This window comes from Astyanax mexicanus, chromosome 21 (genome assembly GCF_023375975.1).
Source record: "Astyanax mexicanus isolate ESR-SI-001 chromosome 21, AstMex3_surface, whole genome shotgun sequence".
NCBI lineage: Eukaryota > Metazoa > Chordata > Actinopteri > Characiformes > Acestrorhamphidae > Astyanax > Astyanax mexicanus.
The window spans coordinates 31,969,767-31,997,369 of record NC_064428.1 but is presented as its reverse complement, the minus strand read 5'-3'; the positions used below and the strand labels follow the sequence as shown (position 1 = coordinate 31,997,369).

General features: G+C 38.7%; 1 protein-coding gene across 2 annotated transcripts in view; it reads left to right on the top strand.

Moving 5' to 3' along the window:
* Positions 1-22,974, top strand: part of ppp1r9alb (protein phosphatase 1 regulatory subunit 9A-like B) — a 42,631-nt gene extending 19,657 nt beyond the window's left edge. Inside the window, exons 4-19 of one of the 2 annotated variants that reach the window (XM_049469699.1) lie at positions 792-912; positions 3,345-3,449; positions 5,098-5,401; positions 7,228-7,386; positions 7,988-8,041; positions 8,233-8,462; positions 9,691-9,787; positions 10,767-10,902; positions 11,570-11,727; positions 12,910-13,252; positions 13,373-13,430; positions 14,150-14,221; positions 14,387-14,594; positions 16,773-16,889; positions 19,799-19,987; positions 21,006-22,974. In XM_049469699.1, the coding sequence (XP_049325656.1) occupies positions 792-912; positions 3,345-3,449; positions 5,098-5,401; positions 7,228-7,386; positions 7,988-8,041; positions 8,233-8,462; positions 9,691-9,787; positions 10,767-10,902; positions 11,570-11,727; positions 12,910-13,252; positions 13,373-13,430; positions 14,150-14,221; positions 14,387-14,594; positions 16,773-16,889; positions 19,799-19,987; positions 21,006-21,164 (2,510 nt within the window). In that variant the 3' untranslated portion in view covers positions 21,165-22,974. The remainder of the gene's footprint in view (positions 1-791; positions 913-3,344; positions 3,450-5,097; positions 5,402-7,227; positions 7,387-7,987; positions 8,042-8,232; positions 8,463-9,690; positions 9,788-10,766; positions 10,903-11,569; positions 11,728-12,909; positions 13,253-13,372; positions 13,431-14,149; positions 14,222-14,386; positions 14,595-16,772; positions 16,890-19,798; positions 19,988-21,005) is intronic. The other variant, XM_049469700.1, reaches the window with a different exon arrangement.
* The last annotated feature ends 4,629 nt before the right edge of the window (positions 22,975-27,603 follow it).

Below are 27,603 nucleotides of genomic sequence, written 5' to 3'. Positions count from 1 at the left end.
CATCTTTTGCTGGAGTGGAGAGTAAACAGCTGCTCTGAAGTTCATGCTCAGGTCGAGGAGGTGTAAAAAGGCCAGGCGGTTTGCTTTTGCTGTTTTTTTTTTTGCAGCTATAGCTGCACAGCTGCACCAAGAGATGTGTGATGGGTACGAGAGGAAAGCACGTAGCGCTAATGCTAATGCGTAAAACGCAAAAAGACGCATGAATTCCATTCATTTGACCGTTCACATTCATGTCGCATGTCCATGGATCGGATACGTATCTGATTTAGGACCACATATAAAAGTGTGTCAAATCTGATTTGAAAAAAATAAATTATTTGGCACTTTTACACAGCCATGAAAAAATCTGGTTTGAGTAACTTCAGCCTGGTAATGTGAACGTAGCCTATGTTACCTGCTGTCATCTATGTAATCTATGTGGGCGGAGTCGCCCTATACTTGAAGCTGATTGGTCTGTAGATTCTATCTGCCAGAATCCGTCTCTCTTAAATTACAGGCAAATTATTTAGCAGAATAAGTCTGACAGATTCTGCTGTTATTCCTTTTATTACTGTTTATAAATATAAGTAACAGTTATTCTACAGATACAGTAGATACATAATCGCCAGCATAATCTACTTTACCCAGCCTGCCTGCCTAAATTGATATTTTTATTCTATTTTTATTCTGGTGTGGACCAAGCAGGGCAGGTGTGAAAGCCCTCCTAAAATACAGATTATGTATTTCAAAATATATTCCTGTACTGAATTACATACCTATGTTTTTTTTTATTTTTTATTTTCTCTGGACAGGAGAGGATGGTCTGGGGATCAGTATTATAGGAATGGGAGTGGGGGCTGACCAAGGCCTGGAAAAACTTGGCATCTTCGTCAAAACCATCACGGAAAAAGGAGCAGCCCAGCGCGACGGCCGGTATAATCATTAAACCTTAAACCATATACATATATAAACACATACAAAATGGTACCTTGACATAAAAAGTCTAAATATTTGAAGTACAATGGAAACCAGTGTGAAATAATGTAATTCCTAGGTGTTTTGTATCGTTATTATCATAATATTGTGCATCTATATTATATCTGTATCATAATATTGTGCATGCATAATAGTGCATCTCAAAAAATTTGAATATCATTAAAAAGTTACTTTATTTCATTAATTCAGTTTAAAATATAAAACACTATATATTATATAGATGTATTACACACGTTTATTTTTTATATTGTTGATTATGGCTTAGAGCCAATGAAAACCCAAAAATCAGTGTCTCAGAAATTTAGAGTATTATGTACAGTAAGACCAATTGGTACTTTTAGCAGTGTGGGCAGTGTGCCAAGTCCTGCTGGAAAATGAAATCTGCATCTACATAAAAGCTGTCAGTAGCAGAGGGAAGCATGAAGTGCTGTAAGATTTTGTGGGAAAACAAAACTGCACTGACTTTAGACTTGATAATAAAACACAGTGGATCAACACCAGCAGATGACATGTCTCTCTAAACCATCACTGATCATCAGTACATTTTACATTTCATTTAAAGTAAATTAAGGAACCAGAGTCTGGAGGAAGAGTGGAGAGGCACTCAGTCCAAACTGCTCGAGGTCTAGTGTGAAGTTTCCACCAATCAGTGATGGTATGCATTAGGGGTGGCCAATATGGCCCTAAAATAATATCACTATATTTAGGGGTGTGACGAGATCTCGCAAGATTAAAACGGACAATATTTCTCGTCAGGCTTAAACCTGTCTCGCGGGGAAAAAAAACAGTTAAGAGGGATCTGGCAACCCAGTAGCGATAGCGATAGAGTATGGTGGCTGAGCAGTGAGAGCAGCTCTCAGCAGAAGAGGAAAATTCAGGTATTTGTATAGAAGATGCTTCTGCTACTTTTAAGTTGTATATCTGGCTGCATTTTGGGGCTCCAGTAGAAACAATAAACGGTAACAGAGTGACCAACAAGACACAAACCATATGTAAATACTGTAAGTAAATCCTACACGTGACTGTTTCATAGGCAGCTGTACTAATCCCTTAGCTCTGTACTGTATTTAAAAAATGTTCTGTCTCTGTTTCACTTCAAGCATAGTCTTAATATGACTGGTTATGATTATGCATAGTTAAATTACAAGAGATTTAGGAGAAAAAAACACAAACCATAGTCTTAATATGACTGGTTGTGGTTTGCACTTATTGTTCGCACTATATAAGACCTAGAAAAGTTTTATTTTTATTTTTTAATTCTTATTTCTATTTTCTCATAGAATCAATATGTGAGAGAAACCATTCTGTTAAGTTTGCGTTATATGATTTTGTCAAATAAAACTCTAGTTTTCAAGCCGTTTTTCACTTTTGACGTTTTCTTTAAAATTGTATTTTTTAAATCTCGTCTCGTCTCGTTCTCGTGAACCCAGTATTGTGTCTCATCTCATCTCGTGATATGACGATACTTCTGGCGATATGACAAAACACTGAATTTAAAAAATATATATCAAGAATACACTACTGCAACAAAATGAAAATTACATTTTATCATTGCATTCTATATAGGATATGGCACATCCCTAACTGAGATAATAAAAAAATAAAAGAATTTTATCAGATTTGTAACAGAAGTCAATCCAGATCCATAATGATCTGTCATGATACTACTAATAATAATGCACTCCTTCAAATATATCTCCATATATCCAGGAAGTAAAATATATGAAACAGGACAGATATAATCTATAGTCTCTAGTAAATATATAATGGGAAATGAGACAAGTGTGATTTTTTTTTCTTTTTTCTAAAAACAGTAAAAAAAAAAATAAATAAATAAATAAAAAAAAAAGTAGTACCCTGATGTGATAGTTAGAGGTGGGTGATGTAATGGCACCATATTTCAGTGTATAATTTCGTTCATGATATTTAAAAATGTTGGCGATATTATTGCGTATGATACGATATGGCACACTGCCAGTTTGCATGTCCAAAATAGAAATAGCAAAAATAGAAGTCTAAGAACTTTTTTTGTTTATTTTATTTTTAATGTACTTTTATTCACTTTTAATCAAATCAAAGACTTGTAAAATAGGCCTCATCAGCTTTTATTAAATACTGACTATTTTGAAATGAGCTACTCCTTTTATTCCTGACCTACTTCCATTATTCAGCGTTCGTTTAAAGTGTTCAGACAGCTGTCTGGACAGAGACCAGCCTAGGCCTAAATTCTACATTCAATACAAATAAAAAGTAGGATTTTACCTGAGGCATGCTAAAAGTTATGGGACTGCAGTTTCTATAGAACATGGCAAAAGTCATGGGACGCAATAAATAGTTTCAATAATGTTTTTTTTCTTGTATCTTTCCAGTATTAAAGTAAACGATCAGATCGTGGAGGTGGATGGAGTCAGTCTGGTTGGAGTCACTCAGGTTTTCGCTGCTACTGTACTGAAAAATACCAAAGGACTGGTGAAGTAAGCAAACACACACTCACACACACTCACACACACTCATCTCAGTTCAAACATGCCCAGTTTGTCAATCATTTACCCACATGGAATTCTGGGTGAGGTTTCTTTATTGTTATGATCTGAAGCATTTCTAACAGGCCAGTCCTCTCTTAAGCGATCAGGTTGTAGTATAGCCCTGTTAACTGTAGTGTCCGGTGCTGCTGGTCATAGATCACAGGGTGTGCTTGTGTTTGCACAGTGATATTACTCACTACTGCTGGAGGATCAGTTAATGATTCACTGGAGTGTCTGATTTTCACTGTACTAATAGATAATAGAAAAGAGAAAGCTCTTCAGGATATTAAATGACTGGCAGAGCATGTGGACCAGAGCTGTTTCCTGATTATATATACCCTAATATTCACAGAAAAGGGCCATTAATCTCAACAGAAATATTGCAACGCGATACAACACCACATAACACCAAACAATACCAGCCAACACCACATCATACCAACCAGTACCACATAATAACCAACCCCAAACCAAGCAACACCAACTATCACATACCATACCATGTAAGACCAGCACCAACCAGCACCACACAATAGCAACCAACACCACATTACACCATACAACACCAACCAACACCACGTAACACTGTACAACACCGCATATCAACCATAACACACCAACCTTCACGCAACACCACGTAACATCACACAATGGCAACCAACACCAGGTAACACCATACAACACCAAGCAACACCACACAATGCAACACCAACCATCTCATAACACCAACCGACAGCACATAATAACAACTAACACCACCACACACTGCAACACCAACCATTCCACTACACCACACAATGGCAACCAACACCACGTAATACCACACAAAACTGCGTAACGCCATATCGCACCAACCAACACCACATAATAGCAACCAACACCACGTAACACTGTACAACACCACATAATACCAACCATCACACAACACCAACCATCACACAACACTACGAAACACCAACCAATACTACATAATGTCAACCAACACCACATAATAGCAACCAACACCACGCAACACTGTACAGCACCCCATAATAGCAACCAACACCCCATAATAGCAACCAACACCCCATAATAGCAACCAACACCCCATAATAGCAACCAACACCCCATAATAGCAACCAACACCCCATAATAGCAACCAACACCCCATAATAGCAACCAACACCCCAAAATAGCAACCAACACCACAAAATAGCAACCAACACCACAAAATACCAACAAACACCCCATAATACCAACCAAACCCAAATAATAACAACCAACACCACGCAACACTGTACAACACCACATAATACCAACCAACACCACATAGTATCAATAATCACACACCAACCACCACGCAACTCCACAGAATGCCAACTAACACCAGCCAACACCACTTGCTACCAACCAAGACCACACCACGCAACACAAACCATCACACAAGTAGCCTGTTTTATATCATATTAATATACAGTCTTTAGTAGATTAGCTGTAAAACTACAGTAAATGATGGTGATTTTTGTGCATTAAACTACATCAGCTTTTAAAATTGGTCCTCACAGTTCAATTACAAAAATAAGTCCTGGCACTAACTCTCTGTGCTGTCTGAATGCAGGTTCCTGATTGGCCGGGAGAAGCCGGGGGTGGAGAGTGAAGTGGCTCGGCTGATCAGTGAGACTTTGGAGCAGGACAGCAGCCCTGAAAAACAGGCCCACCACCAAGATAACGTACCTCCAAATCAAGAGGAAGAGGAAGAAGAAGAGGAACAAGAGCATGAAGAGGAGACCCTCCAGACTCAGGAAGCTCAGGCTACGAAACTGACACTACAGAACACATCCAGAGAACATCTGGAGAAGTTGGAAGAGGAGGATCAGCAGCAAGTTGTTGGAGAAGAAGACAAGACAAGCAGTTTGCAAGAGGTGAGCGAGAGATTGAGTAATACTATATTGAAGTTTTTTGTCTACTTTTATGTATGAGATTTAGTGTGAAGTACATTTGAATTGGTAGAGAATAGGGCTGCTTGATATTGGAAAAAAAACACATTGCAAATGTTCTTTTTCGACGATATATATTGCGATATTAAACAATACAGGGTCCATGACATCATTAGCCCCACCCCCACCCGTGTGCTGTCTCGCGTCCGGACCAATCAAAAGCTGTGTCGGCGCCGAGCTAAACTCAAAACCCGAGGAAAACAGCTAAACAACAGTAATCGGCCCTTTAATCGGGCATTTAAATGGCTTTTTTAGAAGGTAAATAAGAGCATTTTTCATGGAATTAAAAGCGTGAATTCAGCTGCAACTGGAAATATCTGCACTGCAAAACTGTGCTGTACTGAGGTGCACAGCTTTCAACACGTGCCACATTTACAAGCATGTGCCCAACCATGTGGATGGAAGCCATGAGGTTACCTCGTGTTTACTCCTGCCCCCCTCCTCTCACTTCTTCTCAGGCAGCAGCAGCCTGTCCCTCACACAGACACAGAGACAGCACTGTGTATCTACTTCTTGTGTCAAGAATCAAAAGACTGCAACATGACATGTTTGATTTAACTGCCTTAAATGATCTCGCACATCCTGCAATGTGACTATTGCACATGCGCACATTGCGATGACGATGCTTAAGCGATATATCTTGCAGCCCTAGTAGAGAACCTTTAAAATGTTGTGATGCAAAATGTCATCATATGAGTACATGTGTATAAAACACCAATCTGCTATAATAATAGCTCTACTGATATGAAGTGAGAAACACTGATTTTCTTCATGCAACTTAGAGCTAGGTGAGTATATCAGTAATGCAATACATTGTATGATTTGAATTGTATAGGGTTATATTGTATCGATACTTGGCGTTAAAAATATGGATATTTTTATTGAAACATAGGCAACTTCCTAAGACTCGCCTTCCAATTTGACTTAAAAAAAAAAAAAAAGTTGCTGATTCATTACTCCACATGGTGGCGCTATAGTCTAATGAAAAGGGTAAACCTGTGATGATTGATTAATATTGGTGGTTAAAGTCTGTGCAACTGACCAATACCAACACCAATAAATTCATAAATTTAGTTTTTTTGCTTTTTTATGAGGCAGTGTATTGTGATATAGTATCGTGAGAGAGCCTGTGATTCCCTGCTAATCCCTACTAATGAATGCATTCAGATACTTTAAAGGTCTCCTTCTGTTAAAAGACACGTTTTTTTGTTCTGCCTGGGCGGCTCTGCTGTGGCTTAACCAACAAAACCCCGGGGTGGATTTTTACTTTCTGGACCTGGACTACCCACCTGTGTGTGTAACTATAGGTTTACATAGGATCTCCGGTGGATTTTGCATTTTACAGAGAGTGTAAGACTAGGTTGGTGGCTGAAATGCACTTAGCAGTAAAAGTAAAGTAAAATATGACATTGCAAAGACTGTCATAAGTGTAAAAATGTCTATTTTAAAACATTTGTAACTATTGTCCATCTCGCTGCCTCGCATTGCTATTAGCCAGAGACGATATGTTTGCATGTATGAATATTCATAAGCAAGAGCCGAAATCCTATCGTTCCCCCACCATTAACCTGTGAAGTTCAGAAAAGTTAAAAAAAAGACGGAAAGTCAGTTTAAGAGTTTGAGGAGGTAGAAGTTCTGAATTATGGATTGCTGTAGTGAAAGTGTTCAATATTAGATTAGTCAGTCAGGTTTGATCTGTCGATGATCCTCTGATTTGTCCTGATCTGTCTCTCTCTGTTTCTGTAACGCAGGAGGATGGGAGGACTGGGGTAGAAGAGAAGGAGGAGGAGGATAAAGAAGAGGACATGACTTTTGACCTCACCCAAGAAGTGTTTCAGCACCTGAAAAACCAAGGCATCATTCTTCCCGAGGACATGAATCATAGCGAGCTGGACCAAAGATTCAAAGAGGTACATCTCAATTAGAAACCATATGCAGAACAATCTGAAGAGCTTAGTAAAACACTCGGCCCGTACACACAGGCTACACTTAAAAATGATGAGTTTCTTTGATTTTACCAAATTGAAAACCTCTGGAATAAAATCAAGAGGAAGATGGATGATCACAAGCCATCAAACCAAACTGAACTGCTTGAATTTTTGCACCAGGAGTGAATAGCATAAAGTTATCCAAAAGCAGTGTGTAAGACTGGTGGAGGAGAACATGCCAAGATGCATGAAAACTGTGATTAAAAACCAGGGTTATTCCACCAAATATTGATTTCTGAACTCTTAAAACTTTATGAATATGAACTTATTTTCTTTGTATTATTTGAGGTCTGAAAGCTCTGCATCTTTTTTTTTTATTTCAGCCATTTCTCATTTTCTGCAAATAAATGCTCTAAATGACAATATTTTTATTTGGGATTTGGGAGAAATGTTGTCTGTAGTTTATAGAATAAAACAACAATGTTCATTTTACTCAAACATAAACCTATAAATAGCAAAATTAAAGAAACTGATTCAGATCTGTTGTCCGATGTCTGATGTACATTTCTTTGTTCTCTTACAGCTACAAATGAAGCACAGTACAACTACAGCGGAACTGAAGCTGATGAAGGAAAAGGTAGATTCTAAAATCTCCCACCGCTCACCTCATTAACATGTGTATGTGTGTATGTAGGGATGGGCAATATATCGTAAATATTTTACATATAGGAAACTATATGTTTTAAGATATATTGCATTATATAGTGCCTTATCTCAGATCCCTGGGTAAAAACCCAAGCTAAAGTCTCAGTGTTGCTGTTTCCCAAGCTACGAGTGTGTGAGGCGGACCGCGTGGCCTGGGAGGTTCGAGGAGCTGCTCTGGAGAAGAGTGTGGATGAGAGTAAAGAGAGGGTGGAGAAGCTGGAGAAGTACTGGCTGGACGCCCAATCGCTCTGCAAGACCATCAACCAACGACTCAACGAGGCTCAGAGCCAGCACGAGGCCTTAAAGCTTAAATACGACAAAACCATCACCCTACTGCAGGAACACAAGCACAGGTAGAACTCTTCTCGTTTCTCATGAAATCAAGGAAATTAAAAAAAGAGTTTATCCTGCTTTTGTTGGAGTAACTGTCTCTACTGTATAGGGAAGAAAGGTTTCCACTAGATTTTGTCCATCTTTTCCCACCCCAACGACCCACCTCGTTCCACCTCAAAAACCCACCTCGTTCCACCTCAAAAACCCACCTCATTTCACCCCGAAAGCCCACCTCGTTCCACCCAAAAACCCACCTCGTTCCACCCAAAAACCCACCTCGTTCCACCCAAAAACCCACCTCGTTCCACCCAAAAACCCACCTCATTTCACCCCGAAAGCCCACCTCGTTCCACCCAAAAACCCACCTCGTTCCACCTCAAAACCCACCTTGTTCCACCCAAAAACCCACCTCGTTTCACCCCGAAAGCCCACCTCGTTCCACCCAAAAACCCACCTCGTTCCACCCAAAAACCCACCTCATTCCACCTCAAAACCCACCTCGTTCCACCTTGAAAACCCACCTCATTTCACCCCGAAAGCCCACCTCGTTCCACCCAAAAACCCACCTCTTTCCTGATTTTAATTTCAACAAATGAAGAAGGAGCTACAGGATTAGGAGTTTAACTGGAGTAGGGTTTAAACTAGGTCCCGAACAACTCAACATAATCGATGATAACGTCATTAATTGAAATATTTTTTGGCACACTCTCAATGAATGTCTATTTTCTGGTGTATTTTTAATACATAAGGTGCACTGGATTATATGGCGCATTAAGTGCCACTAGTAAGGATGCCAAAGTGTCCCTTCTAACATGTTTTTCTTTTAATGGGGAAGCCAACAAAACTGTAATTCTTAAAAAAATACTTCAAAGTCAAACGAGCGCTTGATGTTAATCTACACGGATGGATGGATGGATGGATGGATGCTTTATTGATCCCAGAGGGGAAATTCTAGATTATCTGAGTATCTGGGGGAGTACATTCCACCCCAAAGACCCACCTCAAAAACCCACCTCATACCGTCCCAAAAAACCCACCTTGTCATAAGTCATTGTTATCCTGATTTCAGAAGAATCACTGGTCAAGCATGTGTCTACCAACATCTGCACATGTATTGGACGTTTGTTCTTGTTTTACCTCATTCCCTCTTTGATCCAAACAGAGCGTAGGAGCTGCGGGTGCGTGAATAATTGATGGAATGGAGTGGTGGATTTGAGGCTGAGTGTGTTTCGCTCGCTCTGTTTGCAGGGAGGCGGAGTTTGTGAAGCGGGAGGAGGATTTAAAGAGACGGCTGGAGGAGAGAGAGAGGGATTACAGGAAGAGTGTGAGGAAGCTTCAGCAGCAGGTAAATCTGGGATTACAGGGTGGAAGTGGGAAGCTGAAGCGCTGGGGATAAGGTTGACGTACCATCGTGGAACGTAGTGGGGGATGATCTAGTCATTTTCGGGCCAGTTTAGAATTTTTTTTTATTAGAGAGGCTCTTACTTTGTGGTAATAACAGTAGAATTAGGAAGAGTTTCTTTGATTTAACCAAATTGAAAACCTCTGGAATATAATCAAGAGGAAGATGGATGATCACAAGCCATCAAACCAAACTGAACTGCTTGAATTTTTGCACCAGGAGTAAAGGCATAAAGTTATCCAAAAGCAGTGTGTAAGACTGGTGGAGGAGAACATGATGCCAAGATGCATGAAAAAAACTGTGATTAAAAAACCAGGGTTATTCCACCATATACTGATTTCTGAACTCTGCATCTTTTTTGTTATTTCAGCCATTTCTCATTTTCTACAAATAAATGCTCTAAATGACGATATTTTATTTGGAATTTGGGGAAAAAGTTGTTCGTAGTTTATAGAATAAAACAGCGATGTTCATTTTACTCAAACATAAACCTATAAATAGCAAAATCAGAGAAACTGATTCAGAAACTGAAGTGGTCTCTTATAGCTTATAGCTGTATATTGAAGCAAGTTAAATTATTGGCATATTATACAAATCATTCTTCACCTTGTAGATAAAGTAAAGTCAGAGACAGTTTGTGGTGGTCATCTTCTAGTCCTTTATCAGTGCCCACAGAACACTGTTGGTGGTTATTATTCTTAGTCCAGCAGTGACACTGAGATGTTCAAAAACTCCAGCAGCACTGCTGTATCTGATCTACTCCAGCCCTGCCATGAGAGGCAGCACACATGGCAACAGGATAATGTCCTGCATATATCTCTGAGCTCTTGGTGTCCCTCTTATCACTACTAGGGTTGACCGACTGTTTAAGTTAACTTTTTATAGTGACGACTGTCTGTATGTCCGTCCATGTCCGCCTCAGATTGCTGTTCTGGAGGGACGAGCGAGTTCGGACCACCCCGAGGATTCGTGTAGCCCTGCAGGAGAGAGTCAGCACAGCAGCCCCACCTCAGGATCCTCCGACAGGAACGGACAGACTTCAGACGACCACCTTTATGGTATTTTTTTTTTTTTTTTTTCTCACTTTTTCCATAACCTAAAAATCATCCGGAAGATTCATAATGATTAAAAATGCTACCTTTAAGCTTGGTCTATATACTCTGCATCTATTTCAGTTTTGAATATTTCCATCGTTTAGAACAGAGGTCTGCAATAGGAGACAATAAGCATGAAACATCTGACCTGTGAGGTTGTTTGAATTATAATAAGCGATAATGAAAAATATAAAAAAATAAAATGCTTCTCTGGTGAGCTTTTGTTTACATTCCTCCCCTGTCGCTCTGTTGCACTCAGCTTGACTTTAGTTTCTGCACGTTCTCGTTTTTCCACCCGTTCTTGGGCTCCCTATCTCCTTATACGAGCAGTTTTTTTCCTGCCGTTCCAATTGACAAGCCGGGGCAACGATAGTGTATTGGGCCGCGACCCTTATTTTTTCCCTTTCTTCTTGGGTTTACCTGCTTTGACATCAACTGGTCTGCAATTAGGTTCAACAACCCTCTGGGCTGGAGAGCTACTAGTCTGTAGCACTCCATCCCATTACACTACATTTTACAAAACAGAATTGTTTTTTTTGTGGTCCGCCACATAATGGCTTGTAAAACTGTAAATGATAGACGTAGTCACTCATTTACTGTTGGAATAATTTTTTTGTGTGTTTCTCTGCAGATCCAGATTTGGGAGAGGCGGTTCCGCAGACGGATCGTCTCGACTGCAGTGCTTACAGAGCCAAAGCCAGGCTGACTCAGGGAGTTCAGCGCAAGAGACCGTCTCGAAACAAACTTAGAGAGTCTGCTAAGAGCACGCAGTCTTCCACTCGACCACAGGTCTGTACAACGATGAGAAGTGTTTTTTCTCTTCCTTTACCTCTCTATCTTTTCATGTGTTCTTTGTCTTGTCATTTTTCTCCAACCCGTCTATACCTTTCCTGTCTTGTTTGTCTTTGTCCTGTCTGTCCATCCTGTCCTGTCGGTATGTCCATCCATCCTTTGCCTTTCAGGCTGTTATGACTCATCTCTCTGCCTCTTTCTGTCTGTGCTGTATCATCTCTGACTTTCCTGTTTGTTTATCCATATTCTGTCCTGTCTCTTTCTGTCTTTTTATCCTGTCCTTTTCTGTCAGTCATGGTTTTTTTGTCCTGCATGTACTTGTCTATGTTTCTGTCACTCATATTTTTTTGTCATGTGTCTGTCTTTCCTATCCTGTCTCTCTCTGCCTCGTATCTCTTCCTATCCTGTCTTCCCTTTCTGTCAGCCCCGTTATCATTCTGTCTTTCAGCCTATCTTGTCCCTTTCTGTCCATGCTGTCTTGTCTCTGTCCTATTTGTTTGTAAATCCTGTCTAATTTGTTTTCTCTGTCCACTCAGTTCTGTTTTATGTTGCTGTGACATTCAGTTTGTCTTGTCTCATCTCTCTCTGCCTCTTTCTCTCTGGTCTCTTTCTGTTTGTGCTGTCTTGTCTCTGACTGTCCTCTTTGCATATCCGTCTTGTCTCTTTCCTGTCTTGTCTATTTCTGTCCTTGTCAGTCATCTTTTTTGTCATGCATATCCATGTCTTTTTTTTTTTTTTTGTCTATCCCATCTCTTTCTGTCAAAGAATTACCTGTTATGTTTTCTCTTTCTGTCCCTCCTTGTCTCTGTCCGTCTGTCCATTCGTCTGGTCTTATCTCTTCCTCTTTGTCTCTGGTCCTTTTCTGTATGTGCTGTCTCATCTCTGACTGTCCTGTTTGTTTATACATCTTGTCTCTTTTTGTCTTGTCTGTCCTCTACATACGTCTTTTTTGTCTCTCCCTTGTCTTTCTGTTTTAGAATTTTCTGTTCTGTTTTGTCTCTTTCTGCCTTGTATTTCCTATGTCTGTTGGTTTGATTTTGGCCTCTCTGTTCTGTCTTGTCAACTTCTTTCTCTTTTATTCCCTACTGTAATCTGTCTGATCTATCCATTGAGCTGCTCCTATGAATATGCCTAACCTTGTCATCTTGTCTTTAATTTCCTCCACTCTTTCACTCGCAGGATCAGGAGGGTATCAGTGATAACAGTACTGACAATAACCGAAGACACTCCTACCTGGAGAGCCTCTCCTTACCCGTCCCTACACTGCCGTCTGAGGGCCTGAGAAGGTCTGGAGGTGGAGGAGGAGGAAGAGGAGTAGACGGAGACGTGTCCAGCTCCCCCTCTCTTCAGAGCACCCACACCCCTCAGGGTGGAGGCAGCACCAGGTCCAGCCTCTCTCCTCCTAAAGACTCCTCCACTCCACACTCCCCCGCCTCCAGCCAGTCCTCCTCCAGCCTCCTGCACAACCTCCGCAACAGGAGGTACAAGAAGAAGGAGAGCAGCCAGAGCAGGAAGAGTAAAGGTGTGGAATCGGCCTGTTCTCTCGCTCTTTTTTACTCTTTTTTTTTTTTTTTTTTTTTTACTCTTTTCTTCTTTCACTATTAAAAACCAATGATTTACTGTTTGTATTTAATTCATACAGATGAGGAGAGTGACAGTTCAACAACAAGAAGATCTAAAAGAAGATTTCCAGATTTTGGGTAAGATCTGACTACCGTATTTATTTTTTTTACTATACGGCGCACTTAAAATCCTTAAAATCCTTTCATTTTTTTCCTAGCAATTAGGGAAAATAATCATGCACCTTATAATAATTTATTAAGGTGCAGTAAAGCCCCTCCAGTCAAGTACAGTATTATAAGAGTGAGTTTTCAGTGAAGTTTCTCCGGCACTAAGGCTGGGTGCAGCAGCATTAGCATTAGTTGCTAACAACAGTGCTAGCTCTTTAATTGTTCAGAGGCAAGTATACTGGACTGTACTCAACTGAACCGCTAGCTAATAGCGCCCTGATATACCGGAACACTCAGGGTTCCTCAGTCTAGTGCTATGAGGCTGCATTTACTTCCCGCTAGCGCTGCAATTAGCAGCTAATGCTAAATCTGCTGCACCCTGCCATAGTGCTGGAGAAACTTTACCGAAAACTCACCCTTAGACACAATATTGGAAATCTAGGCTCACTGTAAATAAACAGAATCACTTTACTCACCCAAATAAACAGTTTTTTGGGAGAAAAATCTGTGTAGATTTACATCCAGCACTCGTTTAACTTTAAAAGAAAATGTTTTTTTAAGAATTAGAGTTTTGTTTACTTAGGTGCTTTCCCTAGCTTTCCCTAGTTCATTGATAGTGCACCCTATAATTCCTGTATATGAATGTGCATGCTTTTAATGTGCATCTTTTCTTTGCTGCCGTTGTATAGGGGTCTTCGGAAAACAGGTGGGAAAGGCCGAAAACAGGAGAAGGATGTGCTGCGGAGCTCATTAGGGAGCAGGTAATTTAAAATGATCATTTTAATCTGGTATTTCTCTTTCTAAATCTGCTTATTTATTATTTATTAGTCCAGAAATGCTAATATTCCTAATAGAATTTCTAGATGACGTGTAGAAGAATCAGTGTGGAAATGATGAAAGTCTGCACTGCTTTTCCTGAACCTCAGGGGTTCTGTGGAGCAGGTGGGTGATTTCAGCAGGAACGTCTCTCCCTCGGACTCGGTGTCCTCCATCCCATCCTGCATGCCTTTCTCCTGGTTCGGAGACAGAGAGAGAGAAAGAGAGAGGGAGAAGGAGCAGTCAGTGTCCAGCTATAGTCTTCCACACACTCCCTCAGAGGGACACGCAGAGGACCGGCTGGATCGAAGAAATAAGGTTGTAATATGTGTTAATGACTTATTTGAGTCCATTGTTCTTCTTCTTCTTCTTCTTCTTCTACTTGGCTTGACTAATAAGTCAAAGCATCTCCCAGACATCAGTCAGGTCTCAAGTGGGGGTTCATGAAAGAACAAGGGTCAAGACTTGTGTCTTGATGTGATCCATGGAGGACTGCCTCACAACTTGCAGGACAATTGGATGCTTATGACTTGTGATACTTGATCTTATGTCCGTATTTAAGATTACTTAGCCTGTTTGACTGACAGAACAGGACAGGATATCAGGTACTTAGCTAGTGAACATTTGTTTTTGAGCATGGAATTGGTCCCAAGGTCTTCTTGAAGTCCTAGTCTGGGGTTATGTGTACCACTGTGATACAGACTAGGAGATCAACCTAAGCCTAATCCCAACTCACCTACAGTCTATCCAAGTCCATCCAAGTCTCAAGTCTTCATCCTTTAAGTGCTCTCGAAGTCCCCCTTCGTCCCTCCAAGATTCAAGTCCCCCCGTCCCTCCTAGTCCCCCTTCGTCCCTCCGAGTCTCAAGTCTTCATCCCTCAAGTGCCCTCCAAGTCCCCATATCCATCCATCCAAGTCCCCCCATCCATCCAAGTCTCCTGTTAATCCAAGTCTCAAGTCCCCATCTCTCAAGTTCCCTCCAATTCCCCCCCGTCCCTCCAAATCCCCCCGTCCCTCCAAATCCCCCCGTCCCCAACCTCAAGTGCCCTCCAAGTACCCCATCCATCCAAGTCTCCCCCATCCCTCCCAGTCTCCCCCATCCCTCCCAGTATCCCCCATCCCTCCAAGTCTCCTCCAAGTCCCACTATCCCTCCAAGTCTCCCCATCCCTCCAAGTCTCCTCCAAGTCTCCCCATCCCTCCAAGTCTCCTCCAAGTCTCCCCATCCCTCCAAGTCTCCTCCAAGTCTCCCCATCCCTCCAAGTCTCCTCCAAGTCTCCCCATCCCTCCAAGTCTCCCCATCCCTCCAAGTCTCCCCATCCCTCCAAGTCTTCTCCAAGTCTCCTCATCGCTCCAAGTCTCCCCATCCCTCCAAATCTCCTCCAAGTCTCCCCATTCCTCCAAGTCTCCCCATCCCTCCAAGTCTCCTCCAAGTCTCCCCCATCCCTCCAAGTCTCCTCCAAGTCTCCCCCATCCCTCCAAGTCTCCCCCATCCCTCCAAGTCTCCCCCATCCCTCCAAGTCTCCCCCATCCCTCCAAGTCTCCTCCAAGTCTCCCCCATCCCTCCAAGTCTCCCCCATCCCTCCAAGTCTCCCCCATCCCTCCAAGTTTCCCCCATCCCTCCAAATCTCCTCCAAGTCTCCCCATTCCTCCAAGTCTCCCCATCCCTCAAAGTCTCCTCCAAGTCTCCCCCATCCCTCCAAGTCTCCTCCAAGTCTCCCCCATCCCTCCAAGTCTCCCCCATCCCTCCAAGTCTCCCCCATCCCTCCAAGTCTCCTCCAAGTCTCCCCCATCCCTCCAAGTCTCCCCCATCCCTCCAAGTTTCCCCCATCCCTCCAAGTCTCCTCCAAGTCTCCCCCATCCCTCCAAGTCTCCCCCATCCCTCCAAGTCTCCCCCATCCCTCCAAGTTTCCCCCATCCCTCCAAGTCTCCCCCATCCCTCCAAGTCTCCCCCATCCCTCCAAGTCTCCCCATCCCTCCAAGTCTCCTCCAAGTCTCCCCATCCCTCCAAGTCTCCCCCATCCCTCCAAGTCTCCCCCATCCCTCCAAGTCTCCCCCATCCCTCCAAGTCTCCCCCATCCCTCCAAGTCTCCCCCATTCCTCCAAGTCTCCCCCATTCCTCCAAGTCTCCCCCATTCCTCCAAGTCTCCCCCATTCCTCCAAGTCTCCCCCATCCCTCCAAGTCTCCCCCATCCCTCCAAGTCTCCCCCATCCCTCCAAGTCTCCCCCATCCCTCCAAGTCTCCTCCAAGTCCCACTATTCCTTCAAGTCTCCTCCAAGGTCAAATAAAGGAAAGTAAAGAAGAGGACCGTTAGCATTTTTGTTGTGTGTAACTGTAGTGTTTATTATTATTTTAGCACTACTTATATATAACTATTTAGACTAGGGTTGCACCAAAATTAACATTCTGGCTGAAATTAAACAATATATTTCCAAATATATATTCCAAATTAGGTCATAAAATAATAAATGGTGTGTGTGTGTGTCGGTCCGCTGCAGAGTTTATCTGTGACGGACGAGTCGATGGCCAGTAGCCCTCGCTCTGCTCTGGCGGCATTACTGAGTGACTCTCGCGCTCGAGGGCGTTCCTTCAACCTCACCTTCTCCTCCTGCGAGGTGAGACACCGCTGCGGTCACAGTCTACACCGCATAAGAGTAGAACATCAGTAGTGGATGATCTGCTGTTCCTGCATGTGATTCAGAAAAGACTCTCCACCTGGTCCTCATAACATCACCACCATCAACACCCAGCACTGTTCACTCAGAATCACTGACCAACCTCACTGAAATTATCCACAATCCACTTTAAATTATCTACAGTTTCTCATTTGGAGATCGTTGTAGGGGTATTACTGTACCAGTCTTCTCATTTAATGTTTTTTTCCCTTTATTTCTTTATTCAGAGTTTCAACATTGTAGATTAATATTAAAGGCGTTAAAACAATTAAAGAACACATATGAATTTACATAGAAATTACAATTACATGAACTGAGATGGTGATTTGAGGTGATTTAATTGGGAGGAGCTGGAGCTTCACAGCGTGAAGGAAAAGCAGCATCTATTGTTCAGCACCTCCAGAAACTCCTTCCTTCAAGATGCTGAGAAAACTATTCCAGGTGACTCTCCCTCATGAAGACACTGAGATTAAAATCTCACCAAGAGTGTGCAGATCTGTCCTCAAAGATAAATGTGATACTTAGAAGAATCTAAAGAATAAAACAGATTCTGGTTTGTTTAACATGTTTTAGTTTATAGAATAGTTCAGCATGTGTTCCTGTATAGCTTTAATATAGTCTTCAATATTAAATTTACAGTTTTTTAAGTGTAGACAATTATTACAAAATAAAGGAAATGCATTAAATATATTACAAATATAAAAAAATTAAAATTCTGTTTAAAACATATTTCTAGAATAAACTAACTTATTGTCTAGAAAAAAATCTAGTAAATCTAACTTTTCATTTTTAACTTTTTATTGTTTCTAGAAAACAAAAGGTCTGTCAGCCAAAAAAAGACAGCAAATAATCAGTTTCTAGGAAAAAAATATTTAAATCTTAATTCTAAATAAAAAAGCCAAATTTTCAGCATAAAAAAGTTAAATTCCGTTTCCAGAAAAAAAGTTAAGTTCTCTGTAAGTTCATCAAGAAAAGCTACATTGTTTATTCATGATGATCCTATGTATTGTATTGAAAAGCATCATTATGTCTCTTTATTCTGAGTGTTTGAACAGGTGCTCAGATTCTGCTGTGTTGATCACATGACTGGGTTGAGAATCTGCATAGTAGAGCATGTTAGAAACAACTGAGATTATTAGCTGTAGATTTGTTAGTTGTGTTTGTGATTCTTTTATCACGTGTGTGTGTGTGTGATCTCATATTGATCTATTAGTTTAGATTTGTATTAACCCTAATGTGTATTTTATGATGACTTCATTCTATATTTCACATACAGTAAAGAGTAGTTATTAAGTGATGTGATCTTGAGTGGTTAATTAGTAAAAGCTGTCAAGATAACAGGACTCCAAAAAATAAATCCTGAGTTCACCTGTTTAATCAGTAAGTCAGTTTATACACAGCTGAAGACATGTCCTTCTGCTTATCTGAGTAAAAACCTGCAGCCACAGCGACCCATTACAGATACGATTAAACACTTCTGATGAACAGGGTGAGTCAAAAGTCTCAGGACCTTTCTTATATCAGAAACTAAAGAAGAACTAAACTAAAGAGAAAGTGATCTATCTGAATACTCCACAAGTAATGGGTGAGGGGTCTGTCTTTTAGACTTAGTCCAGAACATAGCCTCCATCTCCACTATCTAGTGATCTAGGACAGTCATCTACACTCTTCAAAAAATAAAAATGAAGTTTTAATCAGTTCTTTAGCACAGAGCTATAGAGAAATCTCTCTCTCTCTTTCTGTATCTCTATATCTCTATCTCTCTCTCTCTGGGTCTCTCTCTTTCTCTTAGTATCGCTCTTTCGATCTCTCTCCCTGTTTATCTCTCTGTATCTGGCCTTTCTTGCTCTCTCTTTCTCTGTATCTCTATTTTTTTCTTTCTTTGTATCTCTCTCTCTGTTTGTCTCTCACTGTATCTCTCTCTGTTTCTCCATTTCTGTCTCTCTCTCTTTCTCTCTCTGTATCTCTCTGTCTCGCTCTGTTTCTTAGTATCTCTCTCTGTTTCTCCATTTCTGTCTCTCTCTCTCTCTCTCTCTGTATCTCTCTGTTTCTCCATTTCTGTCTCTCTCTCTTTCTCTCTCTGTATCTCTCTCTCGCTCTGTTTCTTAGTATCTCTCTGTTTCTCCATTTCTGTCTCTCTCTCTCTCTCTCTGTATCTCTCTGTTTCTCCATTTCTGTCTCTCTCTCTCTCTCTGTATCTCTCTGTTTCTCCATTTCTGTCTCTCTCTCTTTCTCGGTCTGTTTCTCCATTTCTGTCTCTCTCTTTCTCTCTCTGTATCTCTCTGTCTCGCTCTGTTTCTCCATTTCTCTCTCTCTCTTTCTCTCTCTGTATCTCTCTGTCTCGCTCTGTTTCTTAGTATCTCTCTCCTCTCTCTCTCTCTCTCTTTCTGTATCTTTCTCTCTCTCTCTGTTTCTCCCTCTCTCTCTCTCTCTCTCTCTCTCTCTCTCTCTCTCTCTCTCTCTCTCTCTCTCTCTCTCTCTCTCTCTCTCTCTCTCTCTCTCTCTCTCTGGCCTGGTTTCTGAATATACTCTTCTGTGTCCTAGTAACTGTTTTAGTGGAACTGCAGTGACATGATTATTTCAGTATCTATGAAACTTCTCATACACTCGTATCTTTTTCTTTGTACCGCTTTACTTCATGATTTTGTTCAGAATTAGATCATTTTATGGAAGAAAACATCCAGGGAAATTAGCCCTGTTATTAGAAATTTATAATTAACATTTAGTGTGCTTTTAGACTTTGGACTATGCTATAGATTAACATAGAACTAGTAGAAATAGAATTAATACAGAATTAATACAGAGTTGTCTGCTGTGCTGTTTGTCCTCATGGCTGTGCTCTTATTCAGACACTGGATGATGAGCCTGTTCCTGTCCTGAAGCAACATGTCTGGCAGAACCGCCCCCTCCCAGAGTGGACCAATCAGCAGGTGTGCCACTGGTTGATGGGCATGAACATGGACCAATACATAGCCGAGTTCACTGCAAAGGGCGTGGATGGAAAACGGCTTATGGAGCTGGACAGCAGTAAACTTAAGGTGTGTAAAATTTTAGAATTAAAGGAATATTCAGCTCAACCTGCACTGTATCTCCAGATATTAGTGCACATACTTTTAATAAGAGTGGTCGGTGTGGTGCAGTGGATAACACCACTGCATGCCAATGAGCTACCACATCATGTGGGAGGCTGGGGTTCAATTCCCAATATTTCTCTCCTGAAAACTGTTTATTTGGGTGTGTAAAGCACTTCCATTTATTTACAGGAAGCTTAGATTTCCAGATTTTCACTAAGGCTGGGTGCAGCAGCATTAGCTTTAGCAGCTAACTTTGCTAGCCGTGGTTAGAGCTAGTAAATGGCGCCCGATAGAGCTACACTGAGGAACCCTGAGTGTTCTGGTAAGCCAGGGTGATATAAGCTAGTGGTTCTTTCCATGTAGCTTGTTTTAACACAGTAAATACACAGACTACTGTTCAATAATACTCCCCTCTGAACTGCGAAAGAGCTAGCGCTTAGTGTGGTTAATGGGTAATGCTAATGCTGCTCCCGCAGTGCTAGCTGGAGTAAGCAGCAGGCCACAGGCCGATAATTAATACTCACCTCTGAATGGCGAAAGAGCTAGTGCTTAGCGCGTATAGCGGCTAATGCTAATACTACCGCTTGAAATATATTGAGTATCACAGTATCGCAGTATTGTGATATTGTTATCTTGAGAAATATATTGTGATGATATTGTGTCAAGATTTTAGTGTATATTTAAAAAACACTGGAATAAATGGACAAAGTATATATTAGAAATAAGACCAGATGACTTGTTAGAAATATACATAGAAGGAAACACTTGAGCTGTAATTTAAGCTAATGATATTACTCTAATTGGTTTAAGGTAATATAAAGATTGGATACATTATTTTATGTATAAATGGATGTATATAGTTTTGTTATGGATGCTCAATAATTTTAGGCAATGTTAAAACTCTTAATAAGAAACTCTGTATGTTTTTCTGTATTGCCTTTCTAAACAGAAAAAAAATCTATTTATTGCTTATCTTTTCCAGGAGCTGGGGGTCTCCAGCCATCGAGACCGCTCCTGTATTAAGAGGAAGCTGCGAGACATGAAGAAGACTCAGGAGAAGCTGGAGAAACAGCGAGCCAAGAAAGAGAAGGAGGTGGAGAGGAGCAGCGGGAGGCCAGCCAGACCTGAATCGGCCTGCTGAAGATGCTATTCCAACTTAATATCTCACAGCAATCTCAAAAATAACTCAGTAAATTCTCAATCCTGCTGGAATTATCCGTCACCGGTGAATCTGCACGAGCTGCTGGACTTCATTACTCACTGAATGCTGCCTTGAAGTCACTTCAGTTGGTTGGATGGATGGATGGATAAACGGATGGATGGATTCTTCTGGAACGTTCTCATGACATTGAGCTGTTTATGATGGCAAAATAATGTATGTAGTTTAACTTATATACTAGTGCGTCTCAAAAAATGTGAGTATCATTAAAAAGTTACTTTATTTCAGTAATTCAGTTCACAATGTGAAACTCATATTAATATTATATAAAAGTTTTTCACACAGAGTGAACTATTTTAAGCATTTATTTCTTTTATTGTTGATGATTATGGCTTACAGCCAATGAAAACCCAAAAATCTAAATTCAGTGTCTCAGAAAATTAGAATATTATATAAGACAAATTTGTTACTTTTGGCAGTGTAGACAGTGGGGCAAATCCTGCTGGAAAATGAAATCCACATCTCCATAAAAGGGTCCACTGCGTTATATCAAGTCTAAATTCAGTCTAAGTGCAGTGTTTTAACACAAAATCTTACAGCACCTTTTTACTTTTATAGAGATGCGGATTTCATTTTCCAGCAGGACTTGGCACACTGCCCACAATACTGCCAAAAGCACCGATTGGTCTTCTTAAATAATGTTAACATTTTCTAAGACACTAATTTTTGGGTTTTTTTATTGACTGTAAGCCATAATCATCATCAACAATAAATTGAAAAGTTAGTTTATTTTAAATAGATCACTCTGTGTGTTTAATACATCTATATAATATTAATGAGTTTCACATATTGAACTGAATTACTGAAAAAAAGTAACTTTTCAATGATATTCTAATTTTTTTTGAGATGCACCTGTATTTCCGAGCAGATTATGAAATATCAAGACCATTTTGGGCTCGTATGTAAAATGGTAAACCCAGATTAACCAGTAGCACTTACCTTTTATATACACTAGAGTGCAGCATTGTCCATACACTGCAAAATACAGCACAGGTGGTGTGTCTGTTCATTTTTTAAATAGAGCTGGTATTCAGGGTAATTTTGGAGTATGAAACATGTACATGAATATCTAATCCAGAATTAATATTCTGAGATCATTTAATGCAAATTTTATAAAGCTGGTCATCCAGGTAAAAAAAAACATACTATTCTCTACTGTAGACCAGCTAAACCATTAAACCCAAGCAAAACCATTAAACCCTATACTGGTCAAAAAATCCAAATCTAAACTAATAGTCAGCATTTTGAGCTTAAAAACTGATAAAAATATTTAAACCTGATATTTTTTTTTTTATATTTGTATAAATTTACCTGTCTTTTCATCTGACTTAAAATATTCATATGGCATAATTCATACATTTGAATTTTAGTGCTTTTTTTTTGTAAGTTTTGGGAAATTTGCCTTTGAAAAAAAATAAATTCTAAAATAAAAATATCATTTTTACATTAAAAATTTCAGATTTAAAATTGTAAATATTCAGATCAATAAATTCACATTTATTTGATTAAATAAATATCTTAATGTATGGATTTATGATGGAAGTGAAACCTCTGGAAGATGGATTGGATAGATTTGCATTTATGCGCCTAAAAATATATAGATGTTTTTTTTTTATCTGAAATTAAGCATTTTTTTCTAACAGGAAATGTATTGACCTCAGGTTCAAAATACAAAATATATACAATTAAATATTAAAAGTCGTATAAAAAAAGCAGGTAAATTTGTTTCATATATATATATATATATATATATATATATATATATATATATATATATATATATATATATATATATATAAAAATCTGATTCAAATATATCAAATAATAGTATCAGCTTTTAAGCTTTAATTTGTTGCCTATTAGTTTAGATTTTGACTAATAAAAAATTGATAAACTTTAAATTTAGTTATGCCAATAAATATTTAAATTTGATTTCCATATGTCCAAAGGTAAATGTAATTTAAATATTTACAACATGTTCCATGAACATTAACAGCTGGCTAACTGTGAATAACAGACACAAGTGGCTAGAAATCTTGTGCACTATTGTGTGTAACACTAAAGCAGCAGTGAGAATTTCTAATCACTGCTAGCTTCCATTTATTGCTGTTTAGCTTTTTATCTGGCACGTTCAGTCAAGCTATCAAAATACTGCTGGTATCAACTAACTAACCTCCACACATTAGTTAGCTAGTTAGCATGTTTGTTAGCTGAACCCTGAATCCTTCAAGGTCAGTGTAACGTTTATTCATTTAATTTTCTAACCGCCTGAGGCTAAATGCAAAAATAGAAAATTGGATGTAAAAACTCATTATTTATTATTCATTAATTTTTCATCCATGGTCAGTGTAACGTTTATTTTTTCACCTCACAATCAAAATTTCAGGAAAAATTGGGAAAAAAAAAAACAAAAAACTTTTTTTCAGTTTTTTTCATTTTTGCATCTTGTAACAAAAGTGAACTTCATATTTGAGTTACAGGATACAAAAAAATAACTGAAATGAAAAACTAAAATTGAATAAATGAAAAAAATGGAAATGGAAAAAAATAAATTAAAAAAAGGATTACACCAAATTTTCTCATTTTAAATTTAGCTTGAAACCTTAATTTTGAGGCTAAATGCAAAAAATTGATGTAAAACTCTTTATTTAGTTCTGTAATCTAGTGCAGAGTACAAGAAATAACTTCATTAATTTTTCCAATTTATTTTTTTCCATGTCTGCCCCACAAAATGGGATTTTTAGGAACAGTGAAAAAATCTTTTCTTTATATTTTGATTTTTCCATTTTTGCATTTTGCACTTTGGATTATACCATCAGATTTTTGTTACAAGATACAAAAATGGACAAATCTGAAAATCAAGTGAAGATTCAACTTTTTATTTTTCTTAAAATTCTGTTTGCGAAAGGCTTAAATGAAAACTTGATGATTTGACAAATTGAATAAAAACCCATTTCTTCTTCACTGTACTGACTGAAAAGAAAAAAAAGTTTTATACCCAATTTTCTTTAGCTTTAAACGTTTATTAATTAAATTTTCTAAATTTAATTAAAAAATTGGATGTAAAAACTCATTATTTATTTTTTTGTATGTAGTGCAGTGTACAAGAAATAACTTTTCATCCTTTTTTCTGCCTTCAAAATTGGATTTTCAGTTTTTTTCAATTTTTGTATCTTGCTAATTGGATTATACCATCAGATTTGTGTTACAAGATATAAAAATCAACACATTTGAAAAAAAAAAAAATATTATTCTTTGTGCGAAAGGCTTTAATGAAAAACTCGATAATTGAAAAATTGAAAAAAAAAAAAAAAATCTATACTTCACCAAACTTTTTTTTCACTATGCTGTTTTTGAATTTAGCTTGATATGTTTAGAAAACTAAAGTGCTAAACGTCACACTGACCCTTCAGACCCCACCATGCTGCTGGTGCACGCTCTGCACTTTAGCCTAGACCCTCCTGCTGATCACAAACTATCACTTTAATCTGTGCGGGACGAATGCAGTATAAAGCACACGAGCTCCTGTAGCGTTTTCCAAGCAAGCACAAACAGAAGTCTGCACTTTTAGGTGTGCGCTTCTCCTGCGCTGCTGTACTTTTTAAATATTTTTATATGGTGAGGTGTACATATTTTGGTAAATGTGACTGTGGTGAGGACGAGAGGTAGACGTCTTTTATTGCTGTGAACGGCAGCCGGTGAAAGTTTTACGTGTGTAATAACTAAATAAATAAAACTATTTTACATGAACTGCCTAACATTTATTTTCTATTTTATTTGCTTTTGTTCATTTTTAAACATGTTTAATCATTATAGAGATGATGCTATGTGCAATGCTAATGCTAACGCTAATTTGCTAAATCTGGTATATTAGCTTCTGTTCCATGTGGGCCTGTATGTGAACAGTATGATGTTGCTATGAAATATTTGAAACTGATCTCAGATAAAGGGAAATATAGAAGCACTTTGAGAAAATTCAGTTGTAAAGAAAAGGAAAGAGTACTTTTAATATATTTAGTATGGCTGCAAATCTAAACACAGCACAAAAAGTGGCTTTTTTATTATAGCAAATACATGCTGGATTATAGTCTTCCATCCGTCTGATATTACTGCCACACTTTTTATAACCTGGAAACGACCAATAATTTAAATTCATCACTAGAGTTTACGGATATTTGGAGTTTTGACTGTAAGAAATGTGAATAAAAACATCCAATAAACACAAACTTTCTTCTTTTTTTCTTTGTGTAGAATTAAAGTGATGTGCCAGAAGTCATGGGAAGGGAACTAGAATGGTATGAGCCAAAAAAAAAAAATCTAATCAGTTTTAAATTCTGTAATTAATTCCACCTTTTTATAAAACGGACATGGTCATTTATTTAAATTCATCACTGATATTTATGAATTAAATATTTGACATTTGACTGTAATAACTAATTATAGCTAATATCAAACAAGAAAAACCCTTCCATGTTATAAAATAGATTAGTGATACGCACTAAGTTATACCAACCAGAAATATATATCGTGAAAATAATTTGAAGAATAAAAAGATTTGCACCCAATTTTATATTTTCAAATGATTAAAAATTAATCTTTTAAATTTATTTATTTTTTTCTTCAATTTTTTCCACTTTTGCATCTTGGAACAAAAGTTGGTGGCATTATACCATCAGATTATTGTTACAAGATAAAAAAAAAATGAAAAATCTGAAAATCAAGAAAATATAAACTTTTTCATTTTTCCTGAAATCCTATATAATAAAAATATAATTAAGTTTCACACCCAATTTTCTCATTTCAAATTTAGCTTGAAACGTCTATTAATTTAATTTTCTGACTGTTTGAGGCTAAATGCAAAAAAAGAAATTGGATATAAAAACTTATTATTTAGTTCTTTTTCTTTGTGTAGAATTTACAGGGATGTGCCAGAAGTCATGGGAAGGAAACTAGGAAAAAAAAGAAACATCTTCAGTTATTAATCCATTTTAAATTCTGTAATTAATTCCACCTTTTTATAAAACGGACATGGTCATTTATTTAAGTTCATCACTGATATTTATGAATTAAATATTTGAAATTTGACTGTAATAAGTGATTATAACTAATATCAGACAAGGAAAACTCTTCCATGTTATAAAAAAGATTAGTGTTACGCACTAAGTTATACCAACCAGAAATATATATTGTGAAAATACAGTAAAAAAATTACGATTTGTACCCAATTTTATATTTTCAAATGATTGAAAATTGATCTTTTCCACTATATTATCACAATTATACAACAGTTAGTTCCGACCTCACAATCTGATTGGTTGGGAAGTGTTCTACAAATATCATCTTCTCACACTACACCTGTATCACTCCGCCGACGCGTTGCCGAGTAACGGCGTAGTATTTATTTACACAGGACAGCTTAGAAACATCAACGGCATCAGCGGCAGCGTTAGCTTAGCACAGGCTAGAGCTCAACCACGGCACGCTCGCCCACAGCCTGCAGCGCTGACTCGTCTCTCGTCATAGCTCGGCTAATGCTGTCTGACAGCCAGAACAATAACTTAACCAGCCAGGCTAGGCTACGCTAAGTTAATGCTGAGCTAAAGCAAGCTACGCTAACCTAACCACAGTCCAGCCAGCTAGCTAAACCTAGCCAACACCACCCAGCAAAACAAGCAGAAATGCTCAAAAACACACAGCTTTCACCTGAAGACGACTCCACGGAGCAGGAGAGGAGAGTATTAGAGTTATTTCACGCTCCTAACGTTACCATCTTCACTTATTCCCAATTTTGATTTCAAGCTAACTTTCGTGGTGTTAGTCTGTATGAACCATACACCGTTTTGTAGTTAAGTTTCAGTTCTGTTACAGTTGTTGTGGAACTACTTTTTGGCGGAAGGAACAGTCCATATTAAAGCATGTTCATTCTTAATTTCTGAGTTCTTTTATTTATTTTGTAAAAAAAAGACACTGTTGTATAAAAGCAATAGAACACGAGAGGGAGTGTGTTATCACGAATAACATCACACTCCTTCTCGTGTTCTTTTGCTTAATAATTCCCAATATTACAGGTTATAGTTGTGCTATAACCTGTAATATTGGCACTGCTTTGCTGATCTACCGATGACCAATATTACACATTATTGCACGAACCTTGAGTGTATTACTGCTTAAATAATTACTAAAGTACACATTTATTGACATAATGACCTAAAGATTCTGCTATTGGCCAAAAATGATAGGATAGCCCAGGCAGGAAATTTAAATCAGTATACCACTTAAAAGGATATAAAAGCAGTTAAACCCACCAAGAAACACCTATTCTGCAAATAAAACACATTTAAAATACGTTTAAGACAATATA